The 22,242-nt window shown below is 37.9% G+C and overlaps 1 protein-coding gene across 2 annotated transcripts in view; it reads left to right on the top strand.

The window, feature by feature from the left end:
* The window catches only part of TAF3 (TATA-box binding protein associated factor 3), a 145,783-nt gene extending 123,819 nt beyond the window's left edge, over window positions 1–21,964 (top strand). For both annotated transcript variants that reach the window (XM_019738270.2, XM_074325012.1), the window contains exons 5-7: window positions 16,802–17,057; window positions 19,866–19,972; window positions 20,745–21,964. In XM_019738270.2, the coding sequence (XP_019593829.1) occupies window positions 16,802–17,057; window positions 19,866–19,972; window positions 20,745–20,859 (478 nt within the window). In that variant the 3' untranslated portion in view covers window positions 20,860–21,964. The remainder of the gene's footprint in view (window positions 1–16,801; window positions 17,058–19,865; window positions 19,973–20,744) is intronic.
* The last annotated feature ends 278 nt before the right edge of the window (window positions 21,965–22,242 follow it).

Genomic DNA, 22,242 nt, shown 5'->3' with positions numbered 1-22,242 from the left:
CCCCTGCACCGCGTCCATTCTCAGTCCCCACCAGAGACTCGGCTGGCCAGCCTGCTTCACCCACCCGGTGGCAGGGGAGACAGCTTTGTCTGAAGGGCAAATGGTAGGTTCCAGAAGGAAAGGAGGACTCGCTTACCAGATTAAGGGATGAAAGGCAGGCAAAAACAACGGATTTGATTTATTTCATTTTATTTTATAGAGGGAAAAGGTAGTCAGATTTAGTATTTTTATAAAAGCGTGCCGAGGAAGCAGAGCAAAGGAGCTTGTTGGTTTTTACAAAATGATCCTTTAGATCCTTTAGAAATAAAGTCCAGGACATTTCAGAGCATCATCCATCAAACTTGGAAGGCCCTTAGCTTTTCTATTTTCAGTTTGTTTCCCTTCCAATAAAAATGTCTGCTTTAGATTTAAAAAAAAAAAAAGGGATTGAAAAGTGTTGATAGTTTTGTTTTGCCCTGGTTAACTTGCCACTGATACTGAAACATTTCATAGGTATTTTACCTATATTAGAAGCTAAATAAAAAGAACAATGACCCAAAAAATCTTAAGAATGACTATGTTTAAAATTTATGGCAAATGACTTAATGTAAATGCCAATGAAAGATGGTAACATTACACATGCAATTTCCTCGCAGCTGAACAACTAAAACAAAGCTGTGGATTGCGTCCACTATTCTGGCTACCTTGTTGTATTTATAAATGCAACACACTCAAACCCATTGTCTCAGTTGTAACTCTGAGAGGAAGCAGATAGTGAGAATTTTTCTTATGCAGGCCTTCAGCCCTTTTCTGATTTTTCTAGACAAGGAGTTCTTGACCTCCTTATGTTACTCGCTCATTTTTACTGACCGAAAATTGTGATGACGGCTCTGAGTTTAACTTCTTCCCCTGACACATTGTAGTTCGTTCATTAACACCAAAGATGCAGTATGTTTAAGAGGAAAAATAGTACACTGTCAGAAAAACTGGCTTTAGGTTTTGGGAAATGCTTTTACTACACAGTAAAACAAGTGGAAAGATTATCATCAAAGCATTTCCATCTTACTTGTAAACAATTACAGCAGTCCTTACACAGATGCCACATTAGAAGACTTGGGGAAATTTACTGGGTTCCATTCTAATGCAATTAGAGCTAATTTTGTTCTTTAAATGAATAAAAGGTCAGCTAGTAAATCTAGCTTATCTGGAGTCCAGACTTCAATAAATTGTTTTATTTAATTTGTTGTAAAAGATCTTATCCTTAATGGGCCTAGGTCTTATTAGTTCACTTAGGTTTTAAAATATTTATGACCACCTTTTTAGATATGATTTGAATGATAGTTGGAAAGTTCCTCTCTGCAGTGTTATCGAGGCGCAAGATCACTAATTGAGTGAATATAGGGAGGTACTTAAGATTTGTTATCTAGAAAAAGCTGATGTGAACCTCCAGAATTTAAATGTTCTTTAACCTGTGACAGGCAGAGATAATTTAGCTATACCATGGTAACCTTTTGGATATTATCTGACCATAATTTCTCCTAAAGATCAAACTACTGCTCACACTTTCTAGGGTTTAAGAAGAATGCGTACCTACTGAGAACGCTTAGGCACTCTTGTTATTACTGACAACCCCGTGGACAATTTAGATTCTTTGCCTTGTATTATCTCTTGTCATTTTATGGGGCTATAGTAATATGAAAACACTTACATACAGACTGTGGAAGGGCATAGTGTTATGTCTCTTCCTTAGTCCCACTCCCGCCTTTGTACTTGGTAACTCACAGATGGATATTCGTGTCACTGCATAAAGTCTGTGGTTTACAGTATCACAACCTTTTAAAAATGTGGGTGCCAAAGTCTCAACACATAGGTTAAGGGATATGTCACTGTGAGTTACGAACTAGCTGCGTGACCCCTGCCTGTTTGGATTTCCTCTTTTGGGTTCTGTCCTCAGAGCTGTCCTCCGGGCTCCAAGAAGGAGCACGGCGCCTTCCCTGCTTTTAGGGTCAGCTTCTCCCCTTGTGCCGCTCTTCATCCCCACCCCTCCTGCTTTTCCACCCCCCCACCCGCCTGTTATTTCCCGTCATTGTCGCCTCTCCTCTGTATCTTCCTCTCCTTCCTTTGTCTCATATCTGTCCTTGGGCCTTGTATTTTCCCATCGGACACCTTCTCGCCTTCACCACGCCTTCCCACTAGACGAGAGAAAGGCTATAGAACTTCCTCTTCTCATTCTGACTTCTCACAACTTATTATTCATGAAAGTCCTTTATATGCCAAAATGATTGCTCATTAAGTACTTTATTAAGTTTATTTCAACTAAATTATTTTTGGGGAGTATGGGTAAACATATCCTTTCATCTCATCTCATATTTTACAGTTTAACAATTGGACATGTGCTTTTCCAAACAAATTGTTAAAATTCTCTTCACTCTCATTTTGGAAGATCATTTTTATTATCAAAGATATAAGATCAAACATAAATCTAAGAGGAGATTGATACTATAACTGTCAGGAGATGATGTATATCATACTATATATATTAAATGTGTGTATATATGTATATATGTATAAACTGTCAGGAGTATAGAATATGTATGTATGTGATATATTTACTTATTTTAGCACACATGAAAATACATATGTGTGTGTGAGTGTGTGTATATATCACATGCTATAAATATATTTTTTCCCTGCTATTTACAGAGGAAGATAAGAATTTATGTTGAAGCATGGTGATTTTTGGTGAAGACACAGCAGCTATTATCAGATTTTAATATATTTTAAAGTAGTGGTGCTGGATTTTCCAAGCATGACTTCAGTAATAACTGAGTGTATAACACTCCAGTGAGATACAAATCTCAATCACAATCTTGTTCATTTTTCAAGTTCAGTGAATGTCATCTTATTGCTTTTAATGTTTTCAAAATACATGGATATTATTTAATTCTAGAATGAATGAATGAATGTTTATCTTTTATGGTTAACTTGCAGCTTTAGCATATTTTCATTTTAAAGCATCTTTTACTAGGTAACGTCCTCCTCTGTAGACTGGGCTCAGAGAGTAGGAGTGAAAGTGAAATCTCGTCTGTGTTGAGTGTTCAGTTTCCTTTGACTTAGCTTTTTCTACTGCAAGCACCCTCTTATTTGCTTGAGAGAAGCAGAAGCCTTTCTGAAATCACAAAATCTTTTAGAAGTTCTCACTCCAGAGCATTTGGTTTTTGAAAAGAGCCCGGATGGGGCCCTGGACAAACCCCTCGGTTTACATTTTTAAAAAACTGATCTACATTTAAAAAATATTAATTTTGATTGTATACATAGTACACCTATGTGGAAGGAGATAGTACAAATGATGAACTTGAATCAGCTATTGGTTCTCTTCACAGGAACATAGATATAAATAATCATAATAGAAGGTAGAAAGTGTTAACGCCTATCAGAGATACACCTAGTTCAGTGTTATTACTTCCAGCCAGGAAGGGTTAGAAAAGTCTGGTGGGGAGGAGAATTTCAGTCGAGTTCTGACTGATCTGTAAGATTGGGAAATGGAGAAATGTGAAGAGGAAAAATAAAAGCAAAGATTTGTTAAGGCCAATCACCAAAGCACATTTTGCCCTGAGAAGGTTCAGTGATATTCTGTTGCTATAGCAGTAGTGTGTGCCCTTGGCTTTGTCGTGTCTTAGGATCCTCAGTCATTCGGGATCAAATGCATCTTAACCAACATAAAAAATTTTTTTGATGATGAACATTTCAAACAAAAGAAAAAAATAATGAACTTCTATATACTCACTACTTCATAGATTTAACACGTAAAAATTTCGTTTTGCCACAGTTGCTTGACCTGATATTTCACTTTTTTCCCCGCCTAGAGCATTTCCAGGCAAATCCATGCCTATTGTCATTTTCTTGTTATAATCACAATACTATTGCCTACATCAAATAGGTGAACATTTTTGTTGCTATTATCTAAACCTACTCCCCATTCAGATTTCTCCATTTGTCTCAGAAATATCTTTTGACGGTTGGTTTGTTTGAATCACGATCCAAAGCAGACATGTTTCATAAGTGCCTTTAATCTAAAACTCCACACTCACACCCTGTCTCCCCTTTTTGCCTTATGGCTCGGCTCGCTTCATGAAGAAAGTTGATCATTTGTCCTCACTTTCCGGACTTCTCCGTTTACCTCACTGTGCTGTTATTCAAATTGTTGTTCTCTCTCAAACTGTTCTCTCTCTACAACAGGCATTAAGCTCTAAAGACTTAGCTCTCTAAAGATTCAATGAGCTCAAACTCACTTTTTTTTTTTGACAAGGATATTTTGCTGCTATATATTTCTTACTGCAGGTTAGTTGGCGCATAATGTCTGGTTGTTGCATCTTAGTGACACTGGGTCATTCATTTCATTAGGAATTGTGAAATGGTAGATTTTTAAAAATTCAATCATTCTTTTCACGTTTATTAGTTGAAATTCTTCAATAAAGACAAATTTTTCTTCATCAACTAGGACATTTTAGTTACTCTGAAATACAATTCTTATAGGAAAAACAGGATAAATGCTTAATTCTTCCTTTCTACTTTCCATATTTCAGTGTAAGAATTTGGTGGAGTTGATGCCATAGTTACCTCCTGTGGTGATTGTTGAGTTTGGGTTTTCCCCTCCCCTTATTCTTTTTAATATTCAAATTGTCTTGTTTTGGCCAATGGGAACTCCTTCCTGTTGTCTTCTGGATTTTAACATAACCCCGTTCATCTCTGAGAGCTTTCTTACTTTCTGGTACCAATGTTCCAGGTTTGTCTTCTATATTTCCTGCCACAGACCTGGAACCCGTCATTCCTTCCAGGAACACTGGTGCCTTCGTGTGAGGATTGGTTCTTAGGAATCACAGTCTGGTACGGAAGTGTCCGTTGCTCCTGGGAAGTCCTTGCTCCTTGGCCTTGACAAGGGACAGAGCTAGGAAGTAGGTGTTTTTGAAAAGAAACAAATTATGAGTTGACAGTGTCATTTCCAATTGATAAGACTATTGAATGATGTTAAAGATTATAATTCTTCTCAATCTGTTTGTTCTTAAAATAAATCCACGGTGGATATATGACCAAAATATTGTCCTCCTAAAGTCACCTGAAATGACTTTTGTTTCCTGTGTGGTTGTGTGTCACCAACATGACATACATTGAGTTTCATTCATTCCCATTTATTTTCAACTTGCCGGCAATTTTATAAATTTAATTTTCTGAATATGTAAAGCATTTACTTGGCTCCAAAGTTGAAATTGTATAATAAGATGTATTCAAAGAAGTCTTGCTTTCATCCCTTCCCCTCTACTCTTTACACTCTTTTCCCTATCGGTTACCATTTTTGTTTCATTTTTTTTCTTATCCTTCTAATACATCTTTTTGTAAATATGAGGACATATGCATTATTTATTATTTGAGTATTAATACCCTTTTAGGATATTTTACAGATTTGAATAGTTGATGGTAAAAGTATAATCATTTGGGTATCTCCTTTGGAAATGAAGATTCTACAGTGGTTGTATTTTCCTCTAATTACTTCATGCAATTTGTTTCATGTTTCAAATAGGTTTTGCCTGAGTTAAAAGATAAAGTGTTTGCTACTTGATGTGTACTTGGGCTTTGACAAGATAAAATATCCATTTTGTGAGATGATGTAAATATTCAAGAGGCAAGCCATGTGAGCTTAAGGAATTAAATCCATTTACAGCTGCGTTATAATTATATGAATGCTAAAAGTTGAGCTGGGAGGATCAAGAATAAGAAATAATGATTTGAAGAATCAACATAAAACTGATTCTCATAATTGTCTTTGGGTATTTGTTCCTTTTATTCAAATGTGAAATATAGAAATGACTGTGTTGCAGTTGGCATTTTAAGTACTGATAGTCTAAAATATAATTTCTCCTAAAGTCTGAATATTTATTTATATATCTCAATGAGATAAATTAAATACTTGGTATATCTTCTGTTTCTACATAACAAATGACCCTAAAACTTAGCAGCCGTTTTTTGTTTTTTGTTTTCTGTTTTTTTTAAATAAATTTTATTGGGGGATATGGGGGAACGGTGTGTTTCTCCAGGGCCCATCAGCTCCAAGTCATTGTCCTTCAATCTAGTTGTGGAGGGCGCAGCTCAGCTCCAAGTCCAGTCGCTGTTTTCAATCTTTAGTTGCAGGGGGCGCAGCCCACCATCCCATGCGAGAACCAGCAACCTTGTTGTTGAGAGCTCGTGCTCCAACCAACTGAGCCATCCGGCCGCCCCTCCAGCAGTGGCAGCTCATTATCTTCAATCTAGTTGTTGAGGGCACAGCTCACTGGCCCATGTGGGAATCGAACAAGTAACTCTGTTGTTCAGAGCTCATGCTCTAACCAACTGAGCCATCGGCTGCCCCTTAAGCAGCCTTTTAAAGTGATATACTTTTATTACTTTTTGTTTCCTATAGGTCAGGAATCTGGGTGGTTATGACTCAGATCTGTAGTCAAGTGACTGTCCAGGGCACCCATTGTTGGAAGGTCTCACCAGGCATGTGCTGTGGGCTCACACACGTGGCTGTTGGCAGCAGGTCTCAATTGCTGGTCACACGGGCCTCTTCCTACGGCAGCTTCAGTGTCCTCAGGACAGAGCAGCTGACTTCCCCATTCTGAGGGGACCCCACCTTGTGGGAAGACTAGTGGGTGGGACCGTCGGAGGCTGGCCGCCACACGTGGGCTTAGTATTTCCAGGACTTGTAAAATAAGACAGCAAAGCTGTGATGTTGTATTAGCCACTGACCCAACTATACAGTTTGATAGTAATATTGTATAGTGAAATCTCAGTGGTCTTTTTTTGTTTGTGGTAAGGAGGGGTTCCTTTAAAATACAACATGGACATCTGTTTTATGTAGCATTTCCAAAGGTGCATGCAATTTCTGAGATTGATTAAAATTTTAAAAGTGAGTTGTGGCTTAAGGAACATATTTTTTATCAGTGTTTTTGTTTTTCGTTTTTTTCTCCCAAACGTTAGAGAACTTCCCTGTTCCAAAGTTTATGTAAAATTCGTGGAGGTGATCACAATAATTTTTACCTATGGCATCGTTTTGTTACCATTTAAAAATGGCTGTTCACTTTTACGGGTAAATAAGTAAGCCATTGTGGAGGGACTTTTGAACTTCGTGTGCAGTTTAGTAGCCAGTTAGTCAGACTTTGATAATTTAGATAACTGGCTTCATAGTGTTTGCACACAATAGCTGAATAATGAGGATCATTAAACTCCCTGTACAGACATATCCAAATGGTGTTTGCCACTAACCTCAGAGGCTCTGTGGCTGGAGAGGTGAAGATTGGCTCTTTATTGACTTGTCACACTGTGAGTTTGTATTACAGGCCACACAGCTCATGACCCATTCTATTTATTTCTCTGTTTGGTGGTGGGGAAACAGGTAAAGAAATCCTGTTGAAAATCCCTCCTTCTGCACATTTTATGAATAACGCCAGTGTTTATAGCAGTTAGGGCACTGATCAAATCCTCCAAAAGATGTAATGTTAGCAGCATGGAGCCATTGTGGGCCACAGCTGTGGGCGGTGTTGGTTACTCTGCGAGACTTTGCTTATTCAACAGAGAGTGCTGGAGGAGAACTTGCTGTGCAGTTAAATAGGAGGGAAAAAGTGGTCCTTCAGGGAGAAAAATACGGAGAGGCCAAACACTGTTTAGCAGTCTGCAACGTAAGATTGGCAAGCACGGCCGACAGGAATCTAAAGTTGTTTTTACAGTGATCCTATTAGGTACGTGACGGCAGTTCATCGCATAGGTGATGAGAAATTATAGCATGTCTTACTGTTTATATATATTTTGGTGTCATGTTCAAAATTGAAAAGATAATAGAAGGATTGTTCGTAAAACTGTGTATCCATTTACCACAAAAGTAACTTAAGAGCTAAAATCGAAAAATAACTTTCAAATTCTAGTGAAGAGTCTCAGGAAATTCAAAAGAGCCGGGAAAAATAAGTCACTTTAGAGCCTACATAGTACCAGTCCAGTCTCTGGGGAACAGAAAATTAGGACACGTTTCATCTCGTCAATACTGAATACCCACTTTAATGTTTGTCCTCTTGCCACTCAGAAAATGTGAATGGAAAAATATACAGTTTGAAAGGAATAATTTTATTGAGTTGGAGGGAAATACAAGGCATGTTGGAAGGGTTATTTTTATTATGAGTTATTTTCATCCAAATGCCATTTCTCAGAATTGAGAAATAAGAAGACATGTATACGAGTAGATATTTCTGAGATTCCAGGTACTGCCCCATAAAATAAGTCAACAGTCCATTTCTATCCACTGGCTGTATTGCCTTTCTCATGGGCACCATTCGCAGGTCTTATACATAAGCGAGAAATCTAAGAAAAATAGAAAGTGAAAGGGGATTGGAAAACAGCCAGGTAAGGCAGATAATACTCATTGTGTGTCTGGTATAGCTTAAAGCAATTTAAAAGCATTTCCAGACAACAGAAGGAAACCTTCACAATGTGCTGGTACCGTGGTCGTCATTCGTGGCCTGACGATGAGGAATTAGAATCCATGCTGGTAAACAGAAATCCCAGTGGTCTTGGACCTCACTATGGAAGTAGCGTGGAAGGAAGGCAGGCAGGAAGGAAAGAACAGGGGACATTGGCCTATTTTAAAACATTTTAAACAGACAGAAATATTTAAAAGTGAAATATTTTCATAGGCGCATTCTCAGCACAGTAGTAGGCATTAAGCTTATTAAAGTTCATCAACTTTATTGCAAATAATTCAAATAATTCAAAGACAAATAAGATGCACACCTTCTAAGAAATGTACTGCCAAATGTGGGTGATAATGACAGATATGCACATAATTGGGATATGTTGCAACCGCGGATATTATTTTTCTTTGAGAAGACCCAAGACAATGAGCCAACCTTAATATCTAAAGGCTCTTCCAATGTATGGTTTTAATTATGTACAAAAATAGCATAGTTTTATGGTATTCTTCTCCCCGGCTCCTTTTCTTATTGACCTCTGTTAATGATGATACACTCAGTTTAGGTACACTAATTGAGCAGCTTTTTGATTGAGTTCGGGACTTTTATTCCACGAGTTTACAACTGGACCATGGTCAACATTCGCCTGGAAGGCTTTAGCCAAGCCATCATATTTTCCCAGTGTTTCATTAAGGTATAACATATGTACCCAAAAGTGAACAAATTATACATGTACAACTCAATTAAACCATTGTTAAAAAATTCCCAGCAGCATTTTAGAGTGCATATTGTGACAAGTTCTCTTATTCATTATTTTCATGTTAAATATAGATAAACCAAATGAAAAAAAACACCTGTAGTCCCACCATGTACAGCTAACTTCTGGACATTTGGGTGTATTTTTTTTAAGTACACACTCATACATTTTTGCTTGATTTTTTTTTTCCTACAAAAATTGGATCCTGTTTTACATACTATCCATAACCGTCTTTTGGCGCATGCGTGTGTGTGTGTGTTTGTATCTGTGTGTGTGTGTGAGAGAGAGAGAGAGAGAGAGAGAGAGAGAGAGAGAGAGAGATCTCTTCAAATGACAGCATGGTATTTTGTTCATTATCATTAACTTAACCAATTCCCCTATATTTGGGTATTTTAAATTATAGTCATTTTAGTTCTTTAGATTTTTGCAAGTATAAACAATACTACAAATAATATTCTTTACCCTGTATCTTTGCATAGCTATCTAATCATTTCCTCGAGACTTGAAATTGCTGGTCAAGACTTACACATTTTTAAGGTTTTGGTAACCATTCAGAACTACTGTGCCAACCACCTCCCCTCTCATTCCCCCATCTTGGTATCACTAGGTGTTGTCAATCTTTTTAATCTTTACAAAAAATCACACACACAAAAAGTATTTTTTTGTTGTTTTCATGTTCATGTCTTTGATTACCATGAACATTGGACATTTTTTTCCTGTCTATTTGATGTTTGTGTTTCTTTTATTCTGTATCACCTGCTTGTATCCTTTACTCATGTTTCAGTAACAATGTTAGTCTTTTGGATTTTGATTTGAAAGAAACCTTTATATAATAATGACTGAACCCATTATCATGTATGTTGCACATAATTTTCTTCATTTTGAATTTCCCTTTTAACTTTGCTTATGACATTTTAAAGATTTTGCACAATCAAATCAGTGTTTTCCTTTATGCTTTCTACCCTTGGTGAGATGTTTAAAACATCTTCCCCATCCCAAGATTAAAAACATACGAGTATGTTTACTTACTTTTTTGGGTATTTTTATGGTTTTATGTTTTCTTTTACCAAATCTTTAATCCCTTTGGACTGTATGATTTGTGATATAGTTGTAATTTGAGTTTTCTTTTTTGCAAATTAATTACATTGTCTTGCAACTCAACACTAATTCTCATTTTCATATGATCATTATATATTAGAGTACATGAATATCAAAAAATCATTTTAGATAATAGTTTCAGCTGTTACCTCCAACATTTTCCACTAGAATAGCTAACAAATATATAAAGTTGAAATAAAGTGATAAAAGGAACATATTCTTTGCAAGTAGTTGTCTAAGTCCTATCCATCAACTCTGAGTAGGTATAAGATAGAAAATGTTGTTTCTCTCCAATAACTTCTTGTTGATAGCTTAGATTTTCAGGCTGTTTCCGCCTCCAGTCACAGCAGATCACAAACCTGTTTCCGTCTTCCTGTCCTTTTGTTCTCTCCCTGCTCTTTCCTCCTCCCCCCAATGAGCCCAGTACTGAAAATGCCTGTGTTTTTCCCAGGTTCCTAACCTAAATCTGTAATGCCTTCACTTTCTCTCATTCTTCTCTCTTCTTTTCTTTTCCCTGATATCCCATATTTCCCTCACCTGTCCTTTACCCTCTCTTTCTTTCCACATCATACTGCTTATTACTATGCAAATTTTCCTGTAATTTTTTTTATTAGTTTCAGGTGTACAAAGTAATGTAATAGTTAGACATTTACACCCCTCGCAAAGTGATAACCTCCCCCTTCCTGTAATTTTTGTTGGCTAGATAAATGATGTATCATTTCATTTAGGAAATCACTATTTTCAGGGCCAACTTGTTTTGTTTGTTTGATTAATCAAATTAAATATGTTCAGATTTCTAAGGTGCCTACTAAATGCCGGTTGCCATGTTAGATGCTGAGGAAACAGAAATGAAAAGGCTTTCCCGTTCCTTTGAAGAAAGACCAATATAGCAGGAGTAACAAATATGTGTCCAGACTGTTCAGTTATCCTTCAGTCGTGTAAAATTTGTTTGGTCAGTTTTTTTCAATGTATTCTTGATGAGTGAGTATTCTGTATTCGTTGAACACAGAGCTTTTAAAGTGTCCATTGGGTCAGTTTTGTTATTTTTGTTTTTACATATCTTTGTTGGTTTTCTGACTGCTTACTGTCAGTTAGAGATAGATATACTAAAATCTCCAGTTATACTTGTGGATTTGTCTGTTTCTTACAACTTTGTCAGTTTGGCTTTATATAGTCTTAGATGCATTCATATTTTCAATTGTTGTATCTTCCTGCACATTTTAACCTTTTATCCTTATGAAGTGATAACCTTCATTATCTCTGGTAGTCCTTACATTAAAACCTGTTTGAGCTGTATTTTTTGTACTCGCGTGCCTCTTTTCCTAGCCTCTTCTATTTGCTAGATGAGGCTCACAAATACCAGAGTTGGGTTTCATTGTTCTACCCAATCTGACAACTGAACCATTTAAACCATTCACATGATACAGTTACTGATATTTTGAATTAAAATCCACCTTATTTGGGGCTTTCTCCTTGTGTTACTGTTCTGTCTCTTTCTCTCTCCTTTCTATCAGATTGGTTATTTTCTATCATTCTATTTTTCTCCAGGCTGGTTTAGAAGTTATACATATTCCTTATTCCTAATCTTTACATGGTTACCCTAGGTATTAACGCATCCTAAAATTAATACCTTTATATCTCCTTCCAGATAACAGAAGGACATTAGAATATATTAGCTCTGTTTACCTCCTCCTGGTTTATATATTGTCATTTCCATATTTTTTATCTGTCTTTATCATTTCGCAGCATATTATTATTGTTTTCTTTAGTCAGTGTCTGTTGAACCTGACCAACATATTTATCACTCTTCCTTGCATCTCAGACCCTCTGATGGGATCCCTTCCCTGTCCTGAAGCACTGCCTTTAGAACAGAGGTGATCAAAGTGTGGTGATGAGGCTCTTGGGGTGTCCACCCTTCTCATAGTTTGTACGAATAAGTGGAAAGTGATGAATCGGAAGTGCTCATAAGACACTAAAATATGGGAGTTGTCTGGAGGATAAGCATGTGTGATGATTTAAATTGCAAGCTGAACTACATAGCTGCTTTTCTCACAAAATACCATTGTTACTTGAAAGAGCAACTGACAAACAATGGTTATCCAGACTTTGATATTTGGCCAACATTTTCTCAAAAAATGAACACATTTTTAAGAAAAGACCTGAGAGTATTTGTCTAAATTATAAAAATCAAGCTTGTAAGTAAAAAGTAGAATCTTAGAAAACATACCATTACAAGTTGACAACGCCTTGATACTTCAAGAAATTTTGGATGAGATGGATGGTAACACCAACAAATGTGGTTTTAATATTGTGTACTAAAATGTATAAATATTCGGAAGATCTGCATAATTCAGTCAACCAACATTCCAAATGATAAATGCATGATTTATAAAATCATGCATGTGTAAGTTACCCATTCAACATGCTAGACAGAGCATTGGCTTTTCATGTGACAGAATTTGTTTCATGTTTCAGATTGTATATTGCAACTGCCTTTTAAGAAACTGCCACTTGTTGCATTTTGGTACAATATCAAAGGAGAATTTATACAATTACCTGAAAAGGCCATTAAAGTACTTCTCCCTTCTCCAGTTACGTATGCATACATTAAGGAGATTTGGAAAAATGTAAAACAGTGCTAGTCTTCTCACAAAGTAGTTTTGCCTTGAAAAACATACTTACTTTTCATTTAAAAATATATATATATATATGTTATCTGTTAACATGTAATGTGTTTATTATTGCTACTTTTAAATGAATTACTAAATAATGTTTTAATTTCTGTTTCAATTTTTAATATGGTAAATAGTCACAGGTAAAATGCATATAAAAGTTCCGTGGGTTTCTCAGTAATTATTGTAAAATAAAATGTAAAAATATTTTTAAAAAATGAGAATTATTACTTTAGAATTTCTTTTATGAAGGGTCCACTGGTGGCAAAACTTTCAGGCAAGTTTTGCTTGCCTGAAAATGCCTTTATTTCATCTTTATTTTTGAAAGATGCTTTCAAAGACAAAACTTGTTTTTGTTGAGCATATTAAAGATGTTATTCCACTGTCTTCTAGATTCATTATTTCTATTGAGAAGTCAGCTGTCATCTGTTTCTTCTTTGAAAGTAATTGTTCCTTTTTCCCTCTGGCTGCTTTTTAGACTTTTCGCTTTGTGATGTTTTATAGTTTCACTCTGATGTGTCTAGGTATAGATTTCTTTTTATTTATCTTGCCTGAGATTTGTTAGGCATCTTAAGTCTATGGATTGGTATCTCTCATCAATCTCATAGAAGTCTCTGATAAGCTTTGTAACATTTTGCCTCTGCCTCATTCTCTAGAAGTATGACTAAACATGTACTAATTAGACCTTTTTATTGTATTTTTGCCTCTCCAAGCTCCATTGTATGTAATTTCTTCTGTCCTACTATTCTGTTTATAGTTCTCCCATCCATTGAGTTTTGAATTTCATTTACTGCATTTTTTGTTTCTAGAAGGTATGTTCTTTTCAGATCTACTAGGTAAGTCTTTATAACCTTGCTACCTGCAGGTAATTTCAAGCATTGCCTTTTATTTTTTTAAACATTGTAAGCTGAGTTGTTTTGTAGTTGATAATTCTAGTGTCTGTGGTCTTTATGGGTTTCTTTATACCGTCTGTTATTTTTTCTGCTTCTCCCTGATGCTACCTTGCCTCCTTGTATGTTTGGCTATCTTTGATTATCTGCCGCTCTTTTTCTGAAATAATTATCTATATTAATAATATGAGGCCAAGAGTTTAAGTTACTTCCTCTCAAGATGATTAGTGCTGGGTACTGGGCACACTACTAGTCTAAATGACCTTCAATACAGTGTCCTGGATCTCCAGCGCTGAGAATTCGTGGGTCCTGATTCACCCGCACCTAACAGGTGTATCCTGTGTGGCCTTACTAAGGGAGGAGTGCAATTAGACTTTACCCTTTGGAGGCCCTGGGCATTGAAACGTGTCCTCTTTATCAGAACCAAGGATCAGATTTGCCTCGTGCATATGCCCTCAGGTGAGACATCTGTGTTCTACTTACCTCTCCCAGTTCCTGCTTTTATTTTAGTTTTGGTTCCGGCACCCATGTTTTAAACCATTATGGGAAACTGCCTCCAAAAAATAATGTGATTTAAAATTTTTGTCTAACCATAAAAATAGGGAGCTTGTCCTATGGATATAACTGTCATAATAAGTTTGAGCTCCCCCCTTATGTGTAAGGCAGAGCTCATTCAGTAAGCTTCCAGGGTCTATGCAGTGTAGGGGTTAAGATCACAGGTTCTGAAATCAGACTGCCTGGGTTTAAATCCTGGCTCTGCCACACAGTAGTCTGAATATGCGCAAGGTACTTAATCTCTCCATGCCTGAGTTTCTTCATCTACAAAAGGCAAATAATGACAGTGCTTACCTCACTTGGTTGTTGTGAGGGTCACATGAGATAAGGCAAGCAAACATTTAGCACAGGGCCTGCTATGCAGCTGGCTTTCCAGTGCTTAGAAGAGTGGGGTACATAGTATGTGTTCAATAAATATTCACTATTAGTTATGTTAAACATTTAGCGAGTGTCTCCTGCACAAACAGTCTACGTTAAATTCTCTGGTTTTTGGCTGTATTCAAATTAGAGGGTGGCATGAAACAAGAGGAGAGCAGTTAGACAGCATTCATTATTTGCTTGCGTAACGATGGCGTTTTTGCAATAACTTCATGTTTTATAAACTCGTGATCAGGATAAGCAGAGAATCAGTGCTTTTAGCAGAGGTGGTTTGAGAAAGTAGAACCATGCGGCCTGGTAATGATGGTACCAGGGGTTGTGAAGAGCAACAGCCATGGGGGCGGGGTATCACTTTGTGAGGGGTGTAAATGTCTAACTAGTACACTGCTTTGTACACCTGAAAGTAATTTTTAAAAAGAAAAAAAGAGCAACAGCCATGACTCTAGGGTTCTGGTGCTAACACTTTCATGTGTACATAGTTTTGATGTGTTTCTCTATATTCCGGCTCTCACTAGGACCCTCAGGGGCAGCTATATTTATTTCCAATTGGATGATCAGAAAAGCAAGGCCTAGAAAGTTTAGTGTGGAAGCGTAGAAAGACATAGGCTGGTGCAGTCATTTCAGAAAGCTGCTTGGGATTCCTAGTAAAGGGGAGAATGTGCCTACCCTGTGACCCAGTGATTCTATTTCTAGGAATATAGCCTGCAGAAATTCTTGAACATATTTACAGTTAGCATGTAACATTTACAAGGTAATATGTCCTACACTTTAACTTATTCACACCGTGGAATACGATTTAACAATTACAATAAATAATATAGATCATATGTATCAACAAGAGACCTAAAACCAAGCGGGCAACAAGCAGATAAATAAGATCTTGAGAGCTAATGCACAGCGTAGAGATTATAGCCAACAATACTTATAAACTTCAAAGTTGCTAAGACTAGATCTTAATTTTTCTCAACACAAAAAAGAAATGGTAATTATGTGGCGTGATAAAGGTGTTAGCTGAGGCCACTGTTTAATCATATTGTAACATACAAATGTATCAAACCAGCGCATCACTAACTTACGCAATGTTATATGTCAATCATACCTCAATAAAAAAACTGAGGAAAGCTACTTACAAAGGATAAATTTAGTGTGATATTACTTATATAGTCGAAACACATCAGACAGTGATACTTAGGGGTATCTACAAAGGCAGAAGTACAAAGAACAAAATTACAAAAACATACCTGCCCCATTGAGGTCAGTGGTTACTTGTGGAGGATGGCGGGAGATGTGAAGCAAATATAGTAAAAGGGCTAATGTCTGTTACCGCTGTTACCGAAGCTGTCTGTTAGGTTTTCTCCATGCTTGAAATTATATATAATTTTTTTTTCAAATGAAGAAGCTTAAAAAAAACGAGTTGTGGAATCAAGAAGACCTTGGTTGAAAGCCTGCCACCCATTTTCCTAATTCCTTTCTCTCTAATGCTGTTTCCACCTGTATAAAATGGGATCACTGTGACTTCTTTGAGGCTGTTATGAGGACTAGATGAGATGATATGTGGAAAGTGCTCGATATTCCGTGTCACTTCTTATAGGCACGCACTAAATCATACTTTTAAATGACTTGCCCAAGGTCATATAGCGAGCCTGTAGCAGACTGAGTCCAGTGTTGCTTCCACGGCATGAGTTGTATGAATAAGACATCGTTAGTGAAGACACAGCTACAATGATTAGCTGGTGACATCACCAGGAAAAGGGCGAGCACCCCTCCTGCCCTCCCAAAGAGCCACACCTCACTCCTGCTGCGTTGTATTCTCCCCGCTGTGACCCTGAGCCTTGAACTTGGAGGTCTGTCGCTCTCTGGACTCTTCCAGAAAGTATTTTGTTGCTAGCAGAAGAACGTATTTTGTGATAATGTTTTAAAATATTCAGTTTGCTTCACCTGTGCTGTTTTGACTTTTCCTTGTCTCTCTCTTGTTGACAGTGTCATCAGCAAAGTGGTTCCAGCCCCCGAGGCTAAGCCAGCTCCTTCTCTGAACAGACCCAAGACCCCACCGCCCACCCCCGCCCCCACCGCTGTACCTGTGCACGTCACCCCTGCCCCGGTGCCTTTGCCACTCCTGGCCCAGGCCACCGTGTCCCCTGCCCTGATGCCCTCCCCGGCCCCTGCCACCTCTGGAGCCGGAAGTTCCAAAGCCCCAGTCCGGAGCGTGGTCACGGAGACAGTCAGCACTTACGTGGTACGTGACGTTTATTTTTGTAATATTTTAGAAAAAGTCACTCAGGAGCTTCCTCTCTCATTGTGAAAGTGTTTCCTTAAAAAGCAGTATCATATGTATCATCATTATTGAATTTCAGAGGCGATTCTTTATGATTGGAAAAGTAGTTTCATTGCATTTTTGAGATTTTGGCTGAAATATATTGTATTACAGTATTCACATATTTAGTCTCCATAAGTAATGTCAAAGCATTGTTTTTCTTTACATTGCCTTAGAATATGACTATATACATACGTACAATATCAATGTATAAATACAGAGAGGAAGAATGATATTTAAATCCCACATTGACTTTCTTAACCAACCAGTTGCATTGTTCACTTAAAGAGTATAATTTACGCAACATACGTAGCTCTGACGTACCAGCTGCAGTTTCTGAGTAACAGCGCTAATTACGGTATTTCGTTGGCTAGCCTTCAAAATGGAAATGAACTTCCAGACCACAGAGCTCCCTGAGTATCCAAGCCTGTTTTCAAACAGCAAAACTCACCTTGTTGAGTGAGTTCGGCCACTGACACTGCTGTGCCACCAATTGTGTGGACTGTGACCTCCCAGCACAGTGATGTTTCCGATCTTTCCGAATAGCTGTGGTTGGAAAGTGGTGGGATAGGATTCATGATGGTCGTTACAAATCATGCAAACATTACGTCTCTTTAAGGCATTTTGAAAGGATATTTCAATAAATCATTCAATATTTGAGGCACTATAATGATACAAAGGATAGAAGAAAATCTTAAAAGTATTGAGAAAATTAACAGAAAGATATTAAATTGGCAATTCAAGACAAAAACAGAAAACGTGAGAGAAAAATCGGTGATCATCAAATTGGTCTATTCAAGACCAGTTGCCATCAGTGTTTAATTGAGGCCACATCACCCCAAGTTGGGCTGATCGGGGAGATTTTATATTCAACCTTCTCAACCTCCACTTCTTCATCTGTAATGAAGGGGCTTGTGTTAGACTAGATGATCGCTATAGTATGTTCTAGCCCTAAAATTTCTGATTCTCCAGTGGATTTTTGAGCTAACACCCTGGAGATGGATCAGATTTGCACAGATGTAGATGAAAAGCCTTCTGTCCGAGGACAAGAAGTGTGCTTTGGAGGAAGGACATAGGCTGTCGAACAAAAAAGCTAATTTTGTGCTGCCAAATAGTGTGACTTTGAACTGTCGCTTACATTCCCTTAGCTCCATTTCCCCCATTCTTAACCTACCCAAGGGTTGTTTTCAGATGGTTAAATGAAGTAGATGTTCGGAAGAATTTAATAAATTGTCAGGTGTTGGATGTTAGTTATTATGGATGCTGTGGCAAATTTCTCTTGTAGCCACAGACTCAGGGCCTTCCAGCAGCGGGCCTGGCCATGCGTGGCCGCCTCAGCGTGGGATGCTGAACCAGCCCTCACCCTAGACAGCTGGCACGTGGTAACTGGTGGCTCTCTTCCCTGGAAATGAGAGAGGGCCAAGTCAGAGATGGAGCTGCCCACAGGTTACTTTAGGAAGCTTTCATATGAACTTGTTTGCCTTTGTAGAGACGTTCTCAAAAGTGGCATCCTTACAATGGCACATGGGTAGAGCAGAACATCTATTCCCCCACTACACCAATCACACACAAAGAAAGCCCTTTCTTTTCTGCATATCTAGTCAGTGTTTGAAAGTGAAGGAAGAGATCATATCTTGCAAAATCAGCCGAATGAATTTATCTGCTGTGTCATTGTGAAAACATGTGAAAATTAGCTTTTAGTGGTCACTGTTTGCAAATGCCCATCGTACCATTTCCCCAAAAATAAGACCTGGCAGGACAATCATCTCTAATGCGTCTTTTGGAGCAAAATTAATGTAAGACCCAATATTATATTATATTATATCATATCATATAAGACCTGGTCTTATTTTAGTCTTATTTTACTATATACTTATATAGTTTTATTTTACTGTAAGACCGGGTCTTATATTAATTTTTGCTCCAAAAGATGCATTAGAGCTGATCGTCCAGCTAGGTCTTATTTTCGGGGAAACACGGTAGCACTGTTTCTTCCCAGTTGGTCTGGTTGATGTGGAATTTGAGGAAGTGGAACAATTAGGGATGCCCCTTCTTTTAGAACTGCTAAGTTCAGTAAACTCCAGAGCACACCATATTTGTAGCGAAGTAATGTTCAAAGGCATAGCTCTTTGTCCACCTCGGGTCCTCATTTCATTTGCCCTTTAGTGATTGTACTTTGCTGAAAATGTCATCAGGGGAATGGAAAGTTACTCAGTAACAGCTGTTTATATCCTTGATCTTATCAACTAGTTCAGGAGGAGGGTTTGGCTAATAAGTAATAAGGCAATACATGCCCATTTGGTGCTTGCAGCCACTCCGTGCCGTGATGGCGACTGCGGATCAGACCCAGTGCAGCCCTCGAGCGTTCAGAAGTATCCATTGTTACTGCCATAAAGACCCTGATCATTAAGACCTTCAGTGTCTGCAGTATTTCTTTAGATAAGGGTGGCTATAGGTCACATTGTTCACAGAAATTATCATAAAATGCTTCGGTTTTGTGACTCACAAAGAGTTTAAAATATTCACTAGATATGTCTTCTCACTGAGCACTTAGTAGCTGTTCTTTGTGTCACATGATCCCAGGAGAGTGATGACCATAATAAATTAACTACTGTATTTTCATTAGTTAAACTTGTCGGTGTATTAAGTAATCATTCTCATCCTGCTCTCTCTTTGGTTTTTTTTCCCCATTCCATCTCTGTCCCTCGCCCCAAAAAACAAAACCCTCAGATCCGAGATGAGTGGGGAAATCAGATCTGGATCTGTCCGGGATGTGACAAGCCTGACGACGGGAGTCCCATGATCGGGTGTGACGACTGTGACGACTGGTACCACTGGTGAGTGCGCTGACCCTGGCCCTGCCAGGAGGCGCTCCGCAGAGCACACGAGTGACGTGGTCCGTGCTGGCTCTTCTAGTTCTACTGCTGTCCCACTGACAGTGTACGGGCCAAAGCACTGAGCCAATGACATGTAATTAATAGCGGTGGAAAAAATCATGAGTCTTTGGGCTGTTGTTATTCGGCCTAAATTCTGAATATTTTGCTTAGCTTATATATCCTTATGAAACAAAAAAAAGAGATATTTTCTGTAAGCGTTGCCGAGCTTGACAGTAACATGAAGGTAACCTCTTTGTACATGTGTCATAAATTACATAAATAAAGAGACAGCTTATCTGTTTTTTCACACCGCTTCACTAGCTCCCCACAACTGAAGAAATGCTACCAAAATTTATGCAAATAATCTCATTTTATCCTTAAAATATGAGATATAAAAAGATAGAAATCCATTCAGTCACATGATGTATGATAGCTATAAGATAAAAACAAAGCCATTAGTCAGAAGAGTTATACTAGACCTGGCTGAGAGGATAAATGAACTAATTAATTTCTCCACTAGAGCCTATAAAAGGGGCATTATGTAATGTAACATCCACTTACCCAGCAATAGTGCTACATAAATTAGAGCTGTTTGGCTTGGATTTCTGGTAAATAACGCCACAGACTCAAAATTTCATTTGATTATTTAAAGTTATTTAAAAACATAGAAAGAAAAAGAGCCTAAAGAGATACGTGTAATGTGTGTATCCAAAATCTTTCTTTGACTGTGTAGGCCCTGCGTGGGATTAATGGCCGCACCACCAGAAGAGATGCAGTGGTTCTGCCCCAAGTGTGCCAACAAGAAAAAGGACAAAAAGCACAAAAAGAGAAAGCATCGGGCGCACTGACCTCCGTCTCCTGTGGGGGGCCCCCGCGGCGTGGCCTCCGGGCGACCTTCCTGCTTCGCGGAGGGGACTCGGTGCAATTCTGCCATCCCGGCTACACCAAGTTCCCGCGGAGGGGGGATCTCGGAAGACAGGACAGCGGACACGTCCACCCTGGATACGTCCCTTCGGGAACAGAGTGGCCTGTGGCCACACGGTGGTGTGATCAAAGAGACAGACACTCACGTAGGGCTGTGGCATGAGGCCTGCCATGCCTCCCATTTTCCTATTACCAGTGACAAGTATTATTAACGAAAAGACCATAGTCTTCCCTTTTGATTTTCTGTATTGTCTCAAGGGCCTTTGCACGAAGGTATTAGGTGAGCAGATGATGTGTAAACTGCCTTGACTGTGATACAAGGATGATGTCAGTTTTCAGCCTTTTTCCCTTATAGTAAGATAATCGTAACAACGTAAGAGAGAACTCCAGTCGGAGTACTGGTAAATATTTTTGTGATGAAAATATATGAAGCGTCCCCTCCTCCCCGTTTTTAGTACTAATATGTAAAATGTTCAGGCTTTTGTGAAATTCCTTATATTTTTTAAGAAAAAAGTTTCTATCGTGTCCTGTTTGCTTTCATGCAAATTATTTTTGTTGACGCTCACATCTTTTCTGTCTTTGTTGCATTCTGATCCTTTCCTTCTTCAAACTGCTGGCGTTCTTCTCACTGCTTATATACATTTCATCAACTTGTGTAAAAACTCTTCAGACTAGAGGAGCTCCCGCCATGTAAATAATAAATATTTATGAAGTAGTTATTTTTTAAATTTTTATCGTGTTTAATTCAGGCTTTCTCTGAAATCCATGATTTCAGCCATGTCTGTGATTCCTGCTGTACATAAGCAAAGGAGGCTAGAAAATGCCATCTGCCTTGAGCCGAATCTACACAGGGCCCAGAAGGTGGGGGAAGGGCCCCAGCAGGCAGGAGGAAACCACAACAATTTAAATCTATAGTTTATGATTGGAAATTGTTATCTATTTTGTTCCTGTACATTTCTTTGACTTACTTTTATTAAAAGGACATGTAGATTCCCCAAAAGTAAAAAAAATATATATATATATACTGTAGCATTTTGTGTTTATATTGTTTTATTTCTGAAAAATCTATTTCATTGATATTGTGGTTTAAGGCTGAAATGAAGAATATTATGAATTTTTTTTAAGAAAATTCATCAAATTTCAGGGTATCACAAAATTTTATTATATTACTATACTGCCCACTATTTATTGTATGTTATATAGATGTCTGAGAGATAAACCAAATATTTTATTTTTAATGTAAAACATCAAATTTAATTTTATTAGCATATTTTAGCAACTTTGGAATAAATATGGACTTTTACTTG

This window comes from Rhinolophus sinicus, linkage group LG02, assembly GCF_036562045.2.
Source record: "Rhinolophus sinicus isolate RSC01 linkage group LG02, ASM3656204v1, whole genome shotgun sequence".
Classification (NCBI taxonomy): domain Eukaryota; kingdom Metazoa; phylum Chordata; class Mammalia; order Chiroptera; family Rhinolophidae; genus Rhinolophus; species Rhinolophus sinicus.
This window is presented reverse-complemented; position numbering and strand designations above follow the sequence as displayed.